We start from the raw sequence: 21,922 nt of genomic DNA, 5'->3' as shown, positions 1-21,922 counted from the left end.
AAGGGAAGATACTGAGCCAGTCAGCCCTACAGCGGGCTGTAGCAGGGAGGAAATCTGCCTCTCCACTTACAGAAGTTAAACATACACTGAGCCCTGCTGCTTCACTTCAGCCAATAAGCCTCAGGGGTCCTCCACATATATCACATGTCCTGTATAGTAAAGAGCATGCATAATTGATATTAGAAGCATTGATCCTAATTGGCTGGGTTGTGTTAAAGGTTTGCCCTTCAGCAAAAAAATAAGTTTCTTTTACTCTCTGGTTAATGAAGCTGTTGTTACCGCAGCCCACCATGGGGAAGAGACTGTTGCGCGTCGCATCTTCGCAAGTTATCAAATGCTCTTCGATCTTATGCCAATCAGTCTTTTTGGTCTTCAAGAAGACCCCAGTCAGCTATTTCCAGACACGTCCGTCACTCGGTGTGCAAGAAAATACAAATGGAGACAGAGAAAAAGTAGATCAGAGACAGGAGAAAGATTGAAATACAATAATATCCAGGGAATATGCCACAGACCACACAGAGATGGTGACATACTTAGAGATCCTTCTGGTGAGGCACACCAAGTTTCCTGCTGGGATTCTTTTTCCCCTCCCTTCCTCATTTTTCCATCAGAACAGCTTTGTATTGTGCGTTCAGACCGCGCAGCATGCAGTTCCAGTGTTTCTTCACTGATTGACTCCACCTTCCCTTCTTACACATAAAAGGTCATTCCTTCCACATTGAATTAAATATGGTTAATTCTCAACCTCAAACCAGGTTGGCTGGGAAAGAACATTATACACTCACTCACTCTTAGAGAGTGTCCATATTGCTTTTGAAAAACTCAAAAGAGACTTTAAATTTTGATAATGTTGACCTGTTTAGATACATACAGCTAAGAAATTTCTTTGAGACAAAAACAAAAGAGGAGTTTCTGCAGAAGGAAACAAACGGATTGAAGTATTTACTAAGGCATATAAATGTACACCTGTAAAGATTGTCTCTAAGCTGTATAGAGGTCTGCAAAAATGAAATGGAAGGAATTCATTATATATAAAATGGAAATGGGAGCTAGAACTGAACATTAAACTGTCAGAGAGAGTGATTGGCATTATATGTGTAGAACTCAACAGACCTTTACCAGCTCGAAAAGATGGAGGGAGTTTGGATGGAAGAATTTGATTTGCTTCTTCATCACACCACACATGAAAAATAAATAAATAGGTGAACAGCAGCAATGCTGGAGAGAATGTGGGCAGATGAGTGCCACACGCAAGATTTTGGTCATGTATAAAATTTCAGGGGTTTCGGGACAGAGGAGTTCAGATTCTGGAGATTTTTTTTCTACAGGATTCTTTATTTTTCATCTACCCAAATTGCCAGTTTGGAAACTTGCATTGTTGTGCAGTTGATTTTGTTTATTTAAAAAATGAATTTAAAAAATAAATAAAAAGTTTTCAGTTTCCAAAAAAAAAAAGGTCATGACTTCAAAACACTTATCTCAGAGAGCATTGTGGGACCAGACTTATCTCTGACCTCCAGGTACCAGCCACTCCATAGGCCCTGATCCCCAATCTGCCCATGCTTCCTCAACCCGAACTGTCACACAAGAAATACGAACAGGCTGCACTGCTGACCATTACGCTCCACTTCTTATCACTCAGACAGAAGCCACTGATTCCGCTTTAGCTGAGCGCAGAGATATGAGCAGGAGCCGTAGACCTTCAGCAATGAGCTGTGTTGTTCTGTTGTTTGACTTTGATAAAAGACGCAGGGGCTGCTCACACTTCCTCCAGCCTGACCGGGCCTATTGTTAAAGGAGAAGGGATTAGATGGTGGAATGGGCATCAGGGGTCTTGCTCTGTTTCCTAACCAGGAAAGGAGAAGGGCAGGCCTGAAGCCGTGGGAGGACTGTCATTGTGTGTGGGCACTGATATTTTATGCATGTCTGTCTGCATGGCTGCAAACAACTTAAATGCACTTTGCAGACAACTTTTTCCATGTTTGCTTGTCTGTATATCCAATACAGCGTGTGGTGTGTGTATATAGTTCAAATGTGTATGTGTGCGTGTGTCTTTGCAGGGTTTATCCCACTTGATCTGAAACCAGATCCTGGCCTGACATCCCTGCGCCCCTCTCCTCTCTGAGCTCAGACCTATCCTAGCGTGGCCTGCCAGGATAAAGTGGGCTGCTGTTCACTGTACCTTTAACAGATAAGCCTTGAGCATGAACGACGCTGACTGGCTCTTCTGCATACTTATGGATGGACATGGTGTGTGTGTGTCGTTAACTTGTTCCTTTACTTTGTACCTGCAGATGACCTCGCAACATGTGAAAGCGACAGTCGATCTGAGAATCTGTTGACAGGTTTAATGTACAGCAAATTCCTCAGTGATTTAATTGACCCTTTCCTAAGTCCGGCCCATTTTCACACTGTGGTCCAATAACAGTTGGAGCAACCTTGGTACTTAGATGAACCTTGGTCAGCTTTCCTGTTACTTGTTAAACTTACATGTGCCAGGTCCCAGGTTTGTCAGCGTTGACGAGAAAATCAAGTTAACAAGAAGGTTAAAACAAGTTGCTGGTGGACCTTTAAAAGTGACACTGGACACCCTGACCTGGTGGAAGGCGCTGAGTTTGTTCTGTCTCGCTAAAGTTGAGACTGGAATAACCTGCATTGTTTTGTGATGTTCATAAAACTCATGAATACATACTACATACATTTGTTGCTGTTAAGCTTGTTCGACCTGAAACTGCTAGTTATTATATTAAGGCATTACATGCAGTGTAGATGACTGAGGTGTATATCCTTTGAAATACCAGGATCAAATAAGATGATTAAATTGTGTCTAAGATACTTGATGCACAAGGTTTCTACCCTGAAGAAATTACCTTGAAATATGCTACCACTGTTCATTTTTTATGTTGTTATTAAGAAAATGCGTCTACACACCTTAATTAATCCCGTCTGTGTGAATATGATCTCTGCCCCGAGAACTAAATCAAATGCTTTCGACTGGAACACTCACTGAGACGCGCTCTCCTGTTGCCAGACTTCTCAGCAGATAACCTTACCAACAGGAATGAACTGCTTCTGTGCTCGTCTGTTTGAGAGTGTGTGTGTGTGTGTGTGTGTGTGTGTGTGTGTGTGTGTGTGTGTGTGTGTGTGTGTGTGTGTGTGTTTTCGTATTGAACACTTCATGTCAGAGTTAAACCCGAGAGTGCTGCAGCTTTTACGCCAACATATAAATTCCATTTGGCAGATTGTCTTCAGTACTCCCCGTTGTCGCTGTTTGTGTTTGGATTTAATATAATTTAGCAAAGCACATTATCTTGTGTATTCATAAAGGGAACACCGAGTGTTCTGCTCTTTTGACACATTTAATGTTGTTAGATTAATTTACTCTGAACGATCGAAATAATTGGATTTTTAACTCAAAAAGTTCAAACGACGACAACTTTCTACACAAACAGAAAAAAAGGCACAACATGATGTTCAAATGGAAAAGTTTCCTTCCACAAAATCCAGCAGTGTGTTGATAAGGCCTGAAAAGAAAATGGCTGCATCTTTTGTGTGTCATAATGTCAGCACTGATACAATAAGCTGCACCACAGCAACCTCTTGAACCAGCTTTAATCTCATCTGCAGACCTGCCAGTCAGCAGGGCACTGCAGGGACACACTCTGCAGGTGAACCTGAGAACGGCAGCCCGACAATGACTGATGGCTTAACTGCCACTTATGTGATCAATACAGCTGACATCTACACAGGCAGCTCGCACACTCTATTTTAAACAAGCAGCAATAACCATGCACTAATCTGATCGCTGCAGTATGTGCAAGATGTGGGGATTGCTCTCTGCGGAGACGTGGATAAGCACCAGCAGTCAAACTACAGGCATTACACAAGGATATTGTGACAACAGTGTCAACTATTCTATGTTCATTTACAGAATGTTTTTATAAAAGGACTATTATTATCCCTTTACTGCACACCATTGTTGAAGGTATAGCACGGTTTTCGACAGATTCCCAAACAAAACACTTTTCCTTAGTGTAGTCACGGACGCTGTGACATTTCAGAGTCAGCTGCTGAAATGCAAATGTTTTATTGGAAAAAATTACAATATTGGCATTAACCTTTTCATGCTGCCTCTGTATGCTACTAGCAGGGTTTTTCCCTCAAACCCCATTTCCACGACCATGGAACAGATTATATTTCAGTAACTGGACCTACACCTACTTTTTTAAATCATGCTGAGAATTTAGGTGAATTGAAATAGATTCGGAACTCAATATTTGGTTCCCTGCTAAGACAAAAAATAGCAGTTTTTGTTGACCTGAAGTGAAAATGGCGATGAACCCAAACACCATTCAGGACATCCTTGGCTCAGGAGGTAGAGCGTATCATTGACTAATCCAAAGGTTGGTAGTTCAATCCCCTGGTTGCATGTCTGAACCCCAAATTGCTCCTGATGAGCAGTTTGCCACCATGCATGGCAGCCTCTGTCATCAGTGTGTGAATGTGTGTTTGAATGGGAGAGTATGATGTGTGTGAAGCACTGTAAGTGGTCAACAGACTGGAAAATCACTGTATAAATTAGGGGTAGACTGATTATCCTCCCCGGCCGTGGGCATGTCAATCTACTGGTTGGAAGGAGATCATGGAGAAGGTACCAATAACAAAGTCAAGTGAGAACTCGACTTGATGAATGCAAATATCTGTTATAACAGAACAAAAGCTCTCAGGTATGAAATGTCATCTGCCGTCTTGTTACGGCTGTAACAGCCGCGGTTGATTACGCATCTTTGATTACAGTAGTTCCTGGTGGAAATGCGGGCTGGTTTACAAGATAGCACCAAGGTTCCAAAATTCCTGAATGCGAGCTGTTCAAGAACCAGAACTCATATGGTGGGGAAAAGGAGGACCAGAAACATGTCTCCTCAAGCATTCCTCTATGTTTTAAATGTTGGACTTTCCCCTGAATGCCAAAGAAGAGGATTAATTTTCAAACTTTCCCTATGCTGCTTGCAACAATAGCAAGCGACGTCCAAAAAAAGCGCATAGATGAATTTCAAAATACACAAACTTGTTTCCACAGGTTGACTCTCATGCAGCATTGGCATGAAACCTCCTAAAAGAAAAACAGGATCATCTGAAACCGCAGTGTCATGCACACTTTGCAGTCAATGACTTAAAACATTCAAAAGCACTCGTAAAGTGCTTTAGCTTCTGTACTTTTGGAGATGCTTTCCCCATCTGGGAAAAAAAGGTGCATACTTAATACTTAGTGGTTGTTTTAGGACAGGAGCATATTTTTCAAGTTAAAATATCTTCCCAGTTCAAGCTCCCCATGACATACAGACCTCTCAGTGCTTTGAAGAGCTGTGAAACAAAGGTTTTGGGTGACAGTGAAACCGAAATTAGTGATGAGCAGAACAAAGGATCTAAAGATAACACTCTGGGATGCTGGCAGTACAGCTCAGTTATTAAAAGCCTCTTCCTGTTGCACCCCGCTGCTGCACGGCTCTCAGTAATGGGCTTCGTTTTGAATAGTCTTTTTCCTTCACTGTGGGCCCCTAAATTAGTCGTTTTTCTCCACATCGCCATGTGGCAGCAGCCATTTGCCGATCAGCTCAGTCTTATCCTCCCCCACATCAAACACAGTCTTTCATCATGTATTTTGGTCAGGCTGCTTCTCGCACTATTGAACCTTTCAGATGACCTTGTGACTATTGATACACCCACCTTTTATAAGAGACCAGCTACAAGAGAAAGAAAATTATTCAGATTTCGGGTGTTTTTAAGGTTCATCTCACATTATATTTGTGTAGCCTTGAGGAATGGGTATTTAAATTTTCTGCCATGCTTACATAATTCTTTTCCATCCACTTTGAACATGGAATGGTGCACTTTATTGTGATAAATCATCCTCGTGGTGGGAATATATTTCAGAGGGGAAGAAAATATCTATTCATTGTTACTGTTCACATTCACTGTTGTCACATTTAAGCTTAATGACCATCCTAATTCCCTGTGAATGTCTGCTGCTTGAGCTCCTATTCGACATTCAAACCCAACTGGTGCTTCTACTTCTGTGTTGAATGAAAGTTTTATAAATCACTAAAACCAATTTGCCCTTAACAGTCTGACGTCCCACATCAGCTCCCTGTCACCGAGGCTGTCAGATGAGTGTGCGTCTCCTCTGTGACTCCTACGTTTCATCCTGCCTGCTGTTTTGTCGGTCTAGCTGCAGGCTAGTTCTTTATAATAGTCTCATGTCGCTCTGGAGGAGGCTGGTTGAAGCCTGCGGATCCCATCCCTGGAAACGCTCAGGCGTTTAAGAGGACTTTTAATCTCAACAGTCTTATCACTCATCTTCATCACATCTTGGGTTTGGGGCATCGTCTGTTTGTGCGCATGCCTGAGTCCTGTTTTTGTCCGCTCTCAGACTAGCCTCCGCCCACTTCCTAACTCACCTTATGGCCTCAAAGAACAGTTGCCATGGCGACCGTGCCCGTCAGATTTGGAGGGGTGAGCTCGTAGTCAAAGCCTCCCAACAATCCCCCCCCTCCCCATTCGTCTTTTTCATCCAGGAACAAAATAGCCTACCCTTCACAGCCACTGAAGTGTTTATAAAAAAAAAAATTTTTAAAAAGGCACTTCACTGCATCAGTTGACGCACGCAACATGTTATGAATAGAACTATGAGTGACGCATCTTTGTTTTTGTTGCTCCTACTGAGTCTGAATCTGTGTGATACACAAGCAAAAGAGATATTCATAGCCCATCTTCTCACCAACAGCCTCTCGTTCATGAACATACCTCTTCTGTCCCACTCCTCACTACGCACTCAAGCTCCCTCAACAGCAGCAACATTCAGTCCTTCGTGCTGTAGTGCAAGTAGTGAGACCCTGCCTTTGTTTTAGCTGATGGCGTTTTGCTTTATCTTAGTTAGTGGTAAAATAAAATACTATCATGAGTATTTTATTGTCATAATAAATTAATGAATTAATGCATTAAAGGAAGAGTTTGGTATTCTGGGTAATAAGCTTATTCACTTTCTTGCTAAGAGTGAGATAAGAAAATCGATAGCACTCTGATATTTGCAGACTGAATATAAAGCTAAAGACAGCAGCTGGTGAGCTCAGCTCAAAATAAATAAAAACAGCCAGCTTACACTGCGAGAATAACAATACCATACAGTAATGTTTAACGTTCAGCTTTTCAGGGGATAATGTGCTGGTCTATTTTAGTGACCTCAGAGATTTTAAACTGGCTTCCTGACAACAGTGATGACAAAACAGGTTGAAGTCACTGTGCCCAGCCGACAAACATGTGACAGCGGTATCAGTCTTCTTATTTAACTGTCCAAGAAAGAAATTAAGGATATTTCTCAAAATGTTAACTATTGGTTTAATGTTAGTAGATTTAGTTTTTTTATGAAATCCTCAATATCCATTTTATGACAGTAATTCTGGGATTGCTTTTAGTGTTCTTATGAAATATTATAATGATCATCAGTACTTTGGATATTATGACTGGGGGGGGAAGGCAAGTATGAGAACAAGTAGAAGAGTCTGAAAAGTTTAGAAACTTACTTCACTTTACAGTAATGCTTCTACAACCACTAATATATTTCCCAATCACAAATTATATTTATGTTGGTTTCTTGTAAAGAAACCAGCATGCTAAATCCTGGTTCCCCTCCTACCTGGGGCGGTCCGGCCCGTCAGGTTGGATTGTTGGAAGATGCTGTGAACTGTGATGGTTTCAAAGTCCTCTGCTCTTAATCCAAAACACTCATAAATCTATGATTCTCAGATGAATAACAATTCCTCCTGTTGTTGTTGTTGTTGTTTCTCATGCAGAAAAGTCAGTAATTGAATATTTTAAAACTCACCTCCGGACATCCTTGACTGTAACAATCCTCTAAGACCTGTCCAGGTTAACTTAACTAGTGTAAAACAGCTGTTTATATTCTGAGCTAGGCTACTTTTTGAATTCTGGTGAGAATGGCGGCGCATGAGCAGAGGATAATGGAAGGAAATTAATCTGTTTGTGGATCGTTATAAACACTGATTTAATCTAGCAAGTAGTCACACAGTGAGAGAAAAATAAATCATGTATATAATGAATCAGAATCGAATTGAATCCGGGGCTGCATTGTGATTTCCACCCCTAATTTATTTTTAAATATGCCTAATAACTTGCTATTAGAGATACTTATTGCAGTAGTACTCATGTCATTTCTCAGCTCTACTACCTTTTTAACCTCGTCTTTGCTCTTTATTATTTCACAGTCAATATTTAACCTTTATGCAATCGCTGCTCCTGAAATATATTATCAGTCTGTTGTTTTTTTTCCCACATCCCTGTCCTGCTCTTCCCAGCAGCCCCTCCGCTCCTCTTCCTCCACCTCTGCCTCTTTAGTGGATGTTCTCCGGATGCCGTAGTCATCCATTAACTCTAACCCACCTCCCCTCTGCTCTTCTAGCCGGCCCACAGTAAGCTGTGACTGAGTGTTATGGGGGGGGGGGTCTGATAGTCGCAAGCAATGGAGCAGACAAGTTATTACAGGACAGGCAAATAGAGGCGCGATGAAGCATGAAAACCTCCCTTCCCCAAAGCGCCTCTCAAACACACACGCGCACACACACACACACACACACACACACACACACACACACACACACACACACACACACACACACACACACACACACACACACGGAGATATACAGACAGACAGACAGACAGATGGACAAAAGGACAGAATTAGAAGCGGACAAAAACAAGGGCAAACACAAACAACGCAGGCACTCTTATGCTCTCTTCCCTGAAACTATTAAGATATGCAGAAGTTCTTAATGAGAAAAAAAAAAAAAAAAGCATAGGCAGGCGTATAGAGTACTACGCAGCCTGCCCATTAATTCCTTCTTTCTCTCTGCATGCTAACGAGAACAGACATATAGTACATGACAGGGCACAGCAACAGGAACAGGGTGACAGCATGGGACATGAATATTAATACGAGGATGCTGAAGGGATCTGGAACAGTTCTGTCACAGAACCGTTAACATGCTTTGCTTCCCAGCGTGGCTTGGCAAAGGAGCTTTCAATCAATCAATCTTTCATCTCCCACCAGGGGAAAGTTTGTTGGCACCAAGGTCTTTTTTAAAAAACAATATCACATCACAGAGAACAACAAAGATGATCACACATGAGAGGAAGGGGTGAAAACCCTGACTTCTGGAAAACAGGAGATTGAGTAGAACAAACACCCCTCTATCCTTGTTTTTTATCATTTTTTATATGCACAGTATGTATTTTCTGACACACACAGTCGGATCATCAGAGTTGTGGTCTGTATTTTTTAAATTCCACTACTGCTGGTAGAAGTTAGGTTCACAGACAAGGTTATGTTTTAAAGTTACTACGTAAGAATTGGCCACCTTGCATTCATTCCCCCAACAAATAAGGGCTGCATATTATCAGAGGAACTGTTAACTGTGTTATTTTAATACATCTGCAACTGTGGCTACTGTTAGCTTGTTAGCTCAGTTGGGCGTGCAGTTAGCCAGACAAGGAGAAAGAAGTGTTCAGTCCCAGGGCTAGCTGGTTAGCAACCTAACTTCAGTAGACAACACAGTACATAGACGTCGTTGAACATCAAAACTGTTATTTCTTCACATTCTGTTGATCAGTTTACAATCACAATTCTTACATATTGCACTTCTAAAGGTTTTAGTTATTTTAAGTCATGTTCGTTTACGTCCTTCCTAACTCTGATGTTCTCCCATAAGTTACAGGCAACCAGTGAATCACACTGCTGCCTTGATTAAAATTACTGATTTCTCTGTCTTTGAACATTGTTGGAGAAATATAAGCACACAAGTCAAAAAAGTCTATAACATAAGTCCAGCTATTTGCTGACGTTTTGATACAGAAATGTTCCATGTTAGATTTTTAAGTCTGTTGATGCCTCTCACTTTAAAATGCAGGCAGCCTGAAGCGATTGCATGAAGGCAGTTGCTCAAAAGGCTTTGTCAGGTCAGAGCGATGAAGTATTTAATTTGCTGCATAAACACTGTGTCAAGCTGCAACACTAATGAAAAGTGTTTGCAGGTCGCTGTGAGATAAAATATGATCAATGTTTGCGTTTCATGGTTTCATAGCAAGGAGGCCCCTATCAAAATCCATTTATCAGCGTTGCCTGAGTAGAAATGTCTCACCGGCTCACGAGCCAGTTGCACACAAATAAACACCGAACATCTGAGGTGCAATCGTGAAAACGTGTGCTGGAATGGAGGTGAGGCATGAACCCCATTTATGTGCGGGAGTTTGAGTTTGATCTGTATCTCGGTGTCTTAATCTAGATATTGAAGATTGTATGTTAATGGAAGGACCACCTCTGGAGTTCATCTGGCTGGCAGAGTGATAGGATCGCATCAGACAGAGTCCGCTCATGAAGCAGAAATAAAATCAGTACAGGCTCGGCTTCACTGCGAGGCAAGAAAATGCACCCAAAAGAGGACAATTCTTATCTCCAAAGTCAAACATTCACAGTTGCAGCAAAACACAAAAGCTGTAAAGTCCAACTTGTCATTTTCATTCCCTTCCCGTAGAGAAAATAAAGGTGCATTCAGAACAATAACCTCGACTCACCTACGTGTTTCTTTGTTAAGAATAGGCAACCCTTCTGCCTGTCCACCTCCTTCCCTGTTTTGCGTAGTGTGAATTTAAGCAAAAAGTGGCCAAATCACAATGCAGGGAGAAAGAACGCAGACAACATAAAGACTGAGAGTAAATGCAGCAGAGTGATTTTTTTTTTATATTCCAGATGCAGACTCAACTTTAACAGCAGGTGTAAATTGGGTCAGAAAGACGGTAAAAGTGGGAGGCTTTCAGTTTTTATGATCCTTTTTAGCAAAGTTTATTGTGACCATAACCACGGAGTCACTTTTAAGAGTTTGTTTTTCACCCTCTGGCTTCCACACCGCTGTTGGTTGTGCTGTCTGACGAGAAGAAAGTGCACCAAATAACCCACAAGTTGCTGTTTGTAGTTTTCCCCCCCTCCTAATTTTTTTCACATTTCTCCACCATGTGGCATGGGTTTAGTTAGCTCGTTCTGGCCCAGGATGAAAGGATTTGTGGGGATTTTGTTTGTATTGCTGTTTTTTTTTTTTCCTTATTCCTCACATGAGCATCTGAAAGCAGTCTGTGCTCGAGTGCGTGGGTGCGTGGATGTGTTTGATCTTTGTTTTTCAGATGAACTTACTGTAAGGTTACTTGATGAAGTCACATTTCCAGTATCTTCACACGTGTAAAGTATATGCCTCGTTGGCATGTGCTCGGTATTTGTGGGCTGTATGTTAATTGCATCTTTTTGCTGGTGTTTGAAGCCAGATGGCAGAGCCCCCTTCCCCACAGCCTCTGCTCCCTAACCCACCCCTCAACCCAATTCACACCCCTCCCTCTGCTCTGGATGCCCGCCCAATACAACGGATGAAGTGTGACCATGCCTGAGTAAATGTGTGTGTGTTGCCAAGCAAACATGAGAACCGCCTGCCCCCTCGTGGTCCTCTCCTCTCCTCTCCTCTCCTCTCCTCTCCTGCATAGCCTGTCACTGGCTCAGCATCTCATTTTATCACTCTGTCGTCATGGGCATAACTGTGGCAGCAGGGTAGCCAAATGAGCAAGGAGCCTCACACCTGTAATTAGCATCAGACAAAGTGACTCTGCAGTAAGGACAGCACTGCTGTGACCAGCCTCTACAGTATCAGCTGAAGACAGTCGTACTAGACACGTAGCGGCAAACCCTGGAATGCCGGAGCGAAAGGATGATTGCTTTTTTTCCCCCCCGCTTTGGACTCTTTTTAAAGATGGCACTTTGTGAATGTGGAATGAGTCTTCAGTGAGTAGGGAAAGTACGGCACATCTGTGCAGGCCCCATCTTTTCCCTCAGGAATGAGCCAGAGGGGGGGGGAGATATCGCCATTCCCTTTATTCAGAAGCGTTTTAAGTGTGGCAATTAAGATATGTGGAGTCTTTTATTAGCCCGATTTCTTTTCATTTTATTTCGCTCATTCATCTTCAGATGAGCGTATCCTGACAGTTGTTATTTAGCATATTCAGTGGAAGGTAGCCAATCAGGATAAAGGAATGGGTGCCTTTTTTTTTTTTTTTTTTTTTAACGCTTGTATCTCAGCAACCCAACAGCGTGTCTGCTGTTTATCTGTAGCGTGGTTTGATTAAAGACAGACAAAAGAGTGCTTTAGAGCTCGTTTTAATCACCACGCTCTCAATAGCCTATTGTGCACTAACATCAGCCCTCACTTTGCTTCAGTAGCTGTGTACAATGTTCTTTTTTTGGCCATGTTTGTGTGCACCAATATTTTCTCTCATCATGTTCTTATCCAGTTGCTCACTATGTAACACTTATATTTTCCATGACCCTGCATGACTGAGGACCTTCATCCACAGCTAAATGCATTTATATTCTTATTTCATTTCAGCCAATAAATGTTTTAATGAGAATATATTTAAAAACTTCAATGCAATAATCCTGTTTAATAACCCTTTTATATCTTGATAATGCAAACTATTTGTCAAAAATACAGTTTTGACATTACATTATATATCAAAATCCCTTTTTTCTCTACTTTTGAAATGCTGAAGTACTTTTGACGACACCCTGCTCGCAGGATGAAGACAGACACTTTCAATTCACTGTGATTTTAAGATGAAGATGTGTGTAGTGAGGTTTTTTTGCAGTTGAACAGACATTTCTATGCTTATTGCTGAACAAACAGCATGTTATTGCCACGCTGTTTCTAAATGACCTCCAACGTAGTATATTCTGCCAGTCCTGTAATCTGTAACATTAAAGTGTGTAATAGCATGTAATATAAAAAGCCTGCAGAGGATGGGTTGGTGCATAGTTGTAAAACCGGCTTCCACACAGGAGACTGGGGTTCATATCTCACTTGAAACCTGAAGTCAACTCTGATTGTTTTAATGGTCCGGTGTGTAGTATATAGGAGGATTTAAGGTATGATAGCCTGAAACTAAGAGTTGTAATTTCATTGCCTTGGACTGAAGCTTTTATTTTAACAAGTGAGCACGTCCTCTTCCAGTGAGTCCAAACCAAGGAGCCGAGGAAGCTTTATTTCGAAAGTTGAACTGGATGTTGTATATTAATGGTTGCTACACTGACCTGGTTTAGCAGCAGGTATATTACATGCTTCGGGGTCGCTTCTTTACACAGTAATATAAGATAAAAGGGAAACAGCGGAATAAAATAAGCATTTGGAAAAGGAAAGGATGGCTGAAAGATGTAGAAGACAGCAAAAGGCACAAAACAGGATCCAGGCAGAACGATTTCGTTCCAGAAGGGTTTTTTTGTGACTCTGTCTCTTGAGATAGATTTAAGGCTTGTTTGGAGCAGCATGTGTGGAGTTCAATTTTCTGCAGTGGAGGAGATGAGCTGTGTGCACATGATACTTCAGAAGACTCCCTGCTCGTGTCTCCTCCCTCTCCCTTTGGACATATCTTCATCTGTTCATACCTATGCTCCTATTTCATCTCCTGTCCTCTGTCCACTGCTGTCTCTGACCTCTCTGTGTCCCTATAATTCTCTCCTCTCATGCAGGGGTAATAAGATTGATGCAGGCAGCAGATAATGAAATGCAAAAAAAAAAAATAGAGTGGTGGATTATTGGAGAGAGAAACGGCCGTGGAAGAGGAAACAATGCGGGAGAGTTTGGAAGGAAAGAAGGTTTGATGGGTTTTGATGGGGTTTTTTTTTGTCTTTTGATAAGCATTTTATTAAGTGCATAATCCAGGGTGAGTGCAGTAGTTGTATATCATAAAAAGGAAAGGTACACGTCATCTCCACGACAGTAAATTAACAATGAGAGGGGAGCTCAATGCGGAGGAGGAGGAGGGAGGTGGGAGGCATTAGAGGAGAGACACGAGGGGGAAACAAAAGGCACAGGGGTGGTGGCGAGGAGGCAAGAGGGGAGGACGGGGTGGGAGGGGAGTGATGTGGAGCAAAGGCACTCTGATGTAATTAAAGTGGCTGAGTTGAAAGGCTGCACCTTACCACCCCCTCCCCTCCCAGAACCTGCACATGTGGAAGGTTTATGAGTTTTTATAAACGTAGCATAGAAAGCTGTTTGAGGTGCCGACACCCGCCGACGAGTCTCACAGAAGTTACCTGATGTTAAAGATGAACAATAGATGTATCATCCATTGTGGTCATTTTCAAAAAAAGAGGTGAAGCTTACAGAACGGACCAACTTCCCTTCAAAGCAGCCTTGAAGTCCACTGATGTAAAGAAAATCAAATCAAATCCTTGAAAAACTTTAGGTACACTGTGTCAGAGAAAGGGTCAAACCGTCAAAGAATAGTCCATTTCTTTTTAATTCAAATTCTGGCAGACAACCCACCAAAAAAGGTTTAATTTAATACAGCATTTATTTTCATATAATTGAAGAGTCAACATTTAGGTCAGCTTGGCCAAGTTTGCATTTGTATGACAGAATATTTCAACCATTTATCCATCACTTCACAATTCAAACTTTTGTTATTTAGCAGACATTTCTCTCATTCTGGCTTTATCAACCATGTATTCTTCTTTTTCAGACATGAGCCGACTATTTAAGCCCTTAATTTGTTACTTTAAATGAACTATTTCAACTAATTAAATTAGCCTACTTTTGGCTAACAATTTCAGCTATTCATCCATTACTATAAGCTAACTGTTAATCTTTACATTCGCTTGCTAGCAAGTTACCGTCCAGCAGCAGAACCAGACCAGTCGGAGCACATACAGGCCGACACCGGGTTGAGAAACCACCAAAGTAGTCCTTCAACTTGTAGCCTGACTGACACTAAGACACGCAGCGGTTCTTAAGAATTTATATTTTTGTCACGTGGCACAAGACTTGTATGAAAATTGAACTAGCCAAAAGCTTCCTTCACTTTTAGACGTCCCCTCTTCTGAAGCCAACGTGGTCCGAGCAGCTTCGCCATTGGTCGACAGCACGGATGTACTCGAGCGTTTCATGTGGAGTTTGACGAGACAGGAAAGCCTCTGGTCTGAACTTTGATCTTCAACTTTGATGATGACAGTTCCATCAAATGGATTTGGTACACAGTAAAAAGCAAGCAAAACATTATGAAATGGACAGTTTTCTAATTATCTGTTTTCTATTTATTACACGTCAGTCAGATGGTTGCTGTTTTTTTTTGTTTTTGTTTTTTTAAAAACAAGGCAACGTGTTGATTCGTATCATTTAGAATAAGTAGATTGTATCAGAGTCGTGGGTTCGGGGCTTTCTCCTTTGATGTGCCTCAACAAAACAACATTTCTATCCTGGACTTTGATGTTTGAATCCATTCTTCATAGAGATTCAATTTACCGGTAGAAACTAAAAAGTCTAACTAACAAGTCTTGCAGATAAAAGCCAAAAGCAACTGCTGCTATCAAAAGGACGTAATGTGTGCATGTGTCGATTAGGACTCTTCTCTTTTGAGTCACAATTACATCATTATTGTCGAAGCCCCCCTCACCTATCTTTCCATGTGATGATGGCACCTTCCTTTGTGCCGTAACTGCAAGTGACAGCTCAAAATGTGAACACAAATTACAACCACACACACACACACAGAGGGGGGGTCAGACACACACAGGACCTCTGTGCTCTTACAGAAAATGAGCTTCAGTCTCTTTCTCGTCTTCTCCCTGTCTTTTCATCTCCCGTGCTATTTGAAACAGCCTTTGAGGCCTCTATCGCTAATGTACCGAATAGGCTCCCATTGTTAATGTCACAGCATTATGAGTTCCTTTTGTGTGCGTTTCTCTCTGCTCCCAGAAGACCGCACTGAAACCTGATAGGCAGCGTAGGGGGTGGCAGTGGTGGGATCTCTTTATTTGTGCTTTTTCTTACTAGGTAATTATGGAAATAATTCTTCTTTGTTTTGGCCTTTCTCTGCTGAGAGTCCAGTTCATAGTTAATTGGTAGCGTGAAGGACTAGCCAATTTTAAAATCACAAGGGAGGGGTCGAGGGGGGGAGCTTGTTTTATTGGCTGGTGCCTGGTTGGGGCAGCGGGCGGGTGGAGCATCTGAATTAGATTAGATTTAATTAAGGCATGAGGCCCCTGACAACACACAGTACAGAAATACAGGCTGTATGCCAAAGTACTAGTTGTTTTGAATTCAACAGTGTGTGCGCGCACACACACACACGCACACACACACACACACACACTGAAGACTCCCACAGGCCCTCAAGGTCAGATGGAAGGAGGAAACATGCAGCATCGTGTCTTAAAGAAGGGAAAACAAGCTCAAAAACTCCTCCTCTGTTGACTCTGCTTCTTGTTCTGTCCACACAGGTGCTCTGACAAATACTGAGCTTTGATAGCATCTCGAACCCCCAGCAGCATTTCCTTAAAGGATTGTTTGACACTTGGGAAGATGTATTCATTTAATCATATTCTCGCCAGGAGTAAGATAAGAAGACTGATACCACCCACATATCTGTCTGTTAAAAGAAGCCCACAGCCGGTGAGCTTAGCCGAGCATATGGACTGGAGACAGAGGGAGACACTTAGTAACATGAGTAACATAATCTGATCATGAGCGTCTTTATAGCTCATCAATTAACACATCATATCTCCTTCATTTAATCTGTACCAAAAAAACCTAAATAAATGAATGCACACATCGCAGTGTTGTGGGAGTTATGTGCCAAACTGTTTTCTTGGAAAGGTGCAGTCTCCCCCTGGACTTAGCCTGGAGGGGATTTCTTCAGATTTGGGAGAAAGATTTGAGTTGTTAAAGGTTCCAGGTAAACACCTGATGAGGGAGGGAGTCGGCCATTGTGATGAAACGAAATGTAACTTTATCTCCTCAAACATTTCTGCCACGTCGAGTCATGTAGAAATTCATCTGCAGTGGTCGCTGACAGACGTTACATTCTGTAAAATGTGGAACTATTCCGTTAGGTTCACATTTTGACCTCTATTAAAGCATGATTTGAAATCCAGCACATATACAAAAGTTTATTACTTAATCTGGTTGCAATCAGAAAGTGGAGTTTCCTTTCACAGGCGCTTCAGTTGGTGTCTCTTTGTGGATCTGACCTTTAACTCTGTATTAGACGGTCGCAGTGAGCTCTGCACCTTTATTTAATCCTCCAAGGCCCTGTAGCACTACATTGTAAGTTGGGGTGGGGATCTATACCCTGTGCTAAATACAATATCTCCCAAGAGCCTGTAAGTCTATGTAAGCCCTGAATACTTCAGAAAGCTCCAAAAAGGCTTGGCTGCTTTGCAGTTTCAGGGGATCTAAGCCTTACAGATGGCGTTTTCGGACTATTGATTCAACCTCGAGATCTCTCCTAATGGTCATTTCCTGGCAAGCTCTGTGGGCAATATCCCCAACTGTCTGCATGATGACTAGTGGACAGAGATATGAGTCCTTTAAAGCGTATATTCGCCGTTGATACACAGTCTGCAATGCACAGAAACCTCGAATACAGAACATTGGAATTACTCCAAAAGGGTGTATTGAACTTTTTTAGGAGGCGCACTGAGGTTTGATGTTTACAGCCCCCTGAGGCATTAGTGTAATTTGAACTGAAACAGCAACTGTAAAATACTTTTATGTAGCTCATTCCTCATTAGCACAGCCCGACTGCAGCGCCGTAATAAATAGGATTCCTGCCACTCCCTCCCTCTTTCCATGATACAAAAGTCCTGTCTGCCGGTGAGCAGCAGGAACACTATTTACATGAGCCTCACCCCTAGTGCCTGATTGAAATTCTCACACTGTAGCATCAGTCAGCGGAAATGTTTAAGCGCTATTCCCCTCATCCCATCTGGAATAATAAGCTGCAGTGGTTACATGCAGGGAGCTCGCTGCTCCTCGTTCCTTACTGCTGGCCATCGTCACCCTCTCATTGTCAACTTTAAGTTCCCTGGTCTCCTAGTTTGTAGACGCCCCCGTTCCCTGCGACAAACATGGTAATCTGTGACAGCCCCTGGTGCTCCTCTGCCTTCTATCGTCTTCAGCGCAGAACAACTCGAGTCGTGTTTCATCTATAACTGCTTTAAGCTGTTTTGTACTCGCAAAGGATTATTTAGGCTCTCTGTTCTTTCCCTTTCTTCATGATGAAAAGTGAGGTCCCCACACTTGAACTAGATTCTCACAGCTAGCCTCTACTACGCTCAAATTGTTCTCCTTGTCTCTGGATGCTCACGGGGAGAGTCTGACTGCTGTTACGCTTATTATCTCTCTCCCTCTCATCTGAATTGCACAGAACACATTTCAGCATGAACCTGAAAACAATTTGCTGCTTGACATTCACGCGTCTCTCCTTAACTCCCTTCTCCATTCCCCTGGCTCTGCAGCTCCTCAGCTCATCCCTCCATTTCCTCAATCTCTTGTTCCATTTAATTGTTTCCCCTCTTCCTCTTCTCCTCCATCCTTCCTTCTCCATACTGTTCTCTTTTCTTTTCCCCCCCAACCTTCTGCACCATTCTCAATTTGCCCTTCATCTCCTTCTTCTGCCCCTCAGAAGCTCCAGGACAGGACTTTGTGACATTGGACTATCGCCTGCGCTACTACCCCAGCATCACCTACGCCGTCATCGGCAGCGCCGTCATCTTCGTCCTGGTGGTGGCGCTGCTCGCTTTGGTGCTCCACCACCAGAGGAAGCGGAGCGTCCTGCTGCCCAGAGGCGTAAGAGGGAGTTCGCATCACCACCACCAGCCGCTGCTGCTGTCCCGTCTGGTCATCTTGGACCGGGGCCACGTCCATCCCGGCGGTGGCGGTCTCTCTCCCGGCTCCCCAACTGCATCAGGACAGTACCGCTCGACTCCTCAGGCACTGCAGCTGCTGTCTGGGACCCTGTATCCCTCCGGACTGTCCATGGACTCACCTCCATCCTACTCACAAGCTGTTCTGGATGTCAGGTGAAAGAAATAACACGTTTATAATCTCTCTGTTCATAAAGCTTCAGACTGAAAGCCTGACGCAGAAATAGTGGTGCAGAAAGATGTCTGACTAACAAAGCATAATCTAATTTAGTATATTATTTTAATACAACATAATGAGACTGTGATTTAATTTAATTGTTGGCACATTTTTCTCATATATTCAGCTTTTTATACACACGGACCAAAAAGGGATGCAAGTTATTTTGTAAGAAGATTTATAGCTCCTGCTTCACCAGCTGCTGGTCCCAGTCAAAAAAATACTCACATTCTTCTTCCATCTTCTATTTTTTCCCTTAGTCGTCCTCCCTGGTTTGATCTCCCACCTCCCCCATACCTCTGTGATGGGGAGCTGCCATCAGAAGGAGAGCTGCCTCAGTACGAGGGCCCACAAGACCCTTTGAGCTACCCCACAGCACCCTCCACACCCAGAACTGTGGCCTCGGGCACTCAGCCGAGTTCGAGCTCCAGAGAGGAGTCAGAGCAGCTGTAGTCACTCTCTTGTGGAGCGTAGAGACCGTAGTTAGACTGGAGAGACTGCAGGACTGAAGGCACCACAAGAGGCCAGAACGGTCCACAGCTGAGACCCTCTGAGGAGAATCAACAGGGACTCAGACTGTTGGAGTAAACAAGGGCCCTGAACCTGCTGCCTTCACACCGGCTGACTGAAGCTCTGGACCGAGACGAGCTCGTCCTGCTAGACTGAGCTTGTGAGCTGGCGCCCCCTGCTGGGGTCCCAGCTGCACTACACACTACATCACTTCAGCTCAGTTGAATTGTGCTCCCCTTGAAGAAAAACTCTCCACGATACCTATCAAGCTGGAGTTAAACTGCCGATTGTTAACATAATCATTGACATATATAAGATGATAACACCTGGAATTGTCATATAATCATCAGTGAATGGTGGAGTTTGAAATGATTATTATTATTATTATTATTATTGTGTTAAATTGTAAAGTACCTGAATGCTAGATGAAATCTGTACTGTAGAGTTACTGCTACATTTGTCAACTTACTTACTGTTCTTGGATCATTTTAGCAAATACGCCTTATTCATACTGGAGCTGAGACAAGTGTAGTAGTGTTGTGTTGTGTAAAACGTTTAACAGGAACACAAATCAAGAGCAGCTCAGTCAGAGGTACCCAAACCTTTTAAGCAGTCCTTTCAACAGTGACCCGATTATACAGCTTCACTGAACTGACGGCAGTAAAAACAACTTCTTTACTGCTGCTTCAAACTCATTAACAAAGTGTTTTCACAGAGCTGATGAGAAACATCTTAATAGGAAACAACCCCAGTGTTCAAAGTCTTCAAACATAATGTGATCACAATTTGCTGATCCTTTTTAAAATCCTCAATTTAAATTATCAGTTAAAACAGTATTGAGTTAATGTATTTAGTGTTTTTACCTCATCAACATTTTTTTGTAAATATCTGTTTATTCTGAATTTGATGCCAGCAACAAGATTCGAGCTAGTTGGGACAGAGACACAAGATGTGAGTCACATGATTGTATAAATGATTTCACATACATTTAACACATCGTCCCAACTTGTTTGGAATCAGGGTTGCATTCATAAAAAGATGTTTCACAATCATGTTCACAGTATTTCTTGTTGTCGTTTGCTTAAATTCAAGCTAAAAATAATGTGAAGAGGACCATTGAGATTTTTTTTTTCCCTTTCTTTTTTTTTTGAATAACGCTGAGCAGAAATTATGTAAGTGAGTTTCACAGATCATTCCTCTAAGCAGAAGAACCACCGCTGTCAGCAAAGACAACTTTTCTCTGTCTGAAGACCAATAAAAATTATCTTATGTAGAAACAAAAAGGAAAATACAGATAATTTTTTCATTGTTGAGGCCTTATTCTGTGCCGGGTTGGTCATAAGTGCCTGTGATGTGTTTGTGGGCATAAAACATAAGCTTGTTCTGATATATTACAGTCAGCTCACATGACAAAAAAAAACACATTACATTGTTAAAATTCTGCTTGAGTATTTTTTTTAATGTATGTAACTCTGGTTGTCTTGAAAGATCATCCTCAGTAGTGTAAAGCAAAGACTGATGAGACCCGTATCTGAAGGATCTGTGTTCATAAATGTACTATTGTGTTGTGACCATCGTTGGACACTGTACGTAGCAGAAGGGGAAAGTAAAGAGAGCTATTTAAAAAAAAAAAAAAAAAAAAGTAGAGTTTTTAAAGAAAAGGAAGAGATGAATGTGTAAATGTTGTTGTGTTTTGCATTTTGCCTTTTTTCTCTCCGGAGCCTGCCGTGATACGAAAAACAATCAAACCAAAGATAATCATTATGAACCTTACCCCGAGGCTGTTCCCCTCCAAAGGAGTCATTCTTCACAAGTGTTTGTGCCGTTATTCTATTAGAACGTGCAAAAAAAAAAAGTTTATTGAGTAAAACAGATTTCATGTTTATTTGCTGTAAAAGAAACTGGAAAATATTTCTCAGGACTAAATTTCCACCAGTCTCGTCCGTTCTGTTTGTATCCTGGTTGTGATTTAAGATCATGTTACATTTCCTTCTTCTTCTGATTTGATCTCTTATTGACATGCTTGTGACGGTTGCCCATCATGATCTTTTTATCTCTTGTATTCTGTACTTGGAAAGTAATATAAAATTCTGACTCAGACTGTGTCTGTACGAGACTTCTTTGGAGATATAACGTTACATTTTCTGAGCAACTGTCAAAATCTGTATACAATAAAACCTGGAGCCGCTGCCGGCGCCCCAGGCTGACAGATTAGATCTCAGATCCCTAAATAATAAAGATTCAGTGGCCGTTGGAGTCTAAACCGTGTGTTGGAGAGTGCAGAAGGGTTATCAGCAAAATGTACTTTAAACGTCAGAAGTACTTGTTCTGCTGTAAAAATGACCCGTGTGACTGATAATGTTATTATCTGTGACTTGATTGTG

General features: G+C 42.1%; 1 protein-coding gene across 1 annotated transcript in view; it reads left to right on the top strand.

Moving 5' to 3' along the window:
* The window catches only part of ldlrad3 (low density lipoprotein receptor class A domain containing 3), a 78,180-nt gene extending 56,537 nt beyond the window's left edge, over positions 1-21,643 (top strand). The window contains exons 5-6 of the mRNA XM_037107951.1: positions 18,571-18,967; positions 19,289-21,643. Coding sequence (XP_036963846.1) covers positions 18,571-18,967; positions 19,289-19,481 — 590 coding nt within the window. The 3' untranslated portion in view covers positions 19,482-21,643. The remainder of the gene's footprint in view (positions 1-18,570; positions 18,968-19,288) is intronic.
* The last annotated feature ends 279 nt before the right edge of the window (positions 21,644-21,922 follow it).

This window comes from Acanthopagrus latus, chromosome 8, assembly GCF_904848185.1.
Source record: "Acanthopagrus latus isolate v.2019 chromosome 8, fAcaLat1.1, whole genome shotgun sequence".
NCBI lineage: Eukaryota > Metazoa > Chordata > Actinopteri > Spariformes > Sparidae > Acanthopagrus > Acanthopagrus latus.
This window is presented reverse-complemented; position numbering and strand designations above follow the sequence as displayed.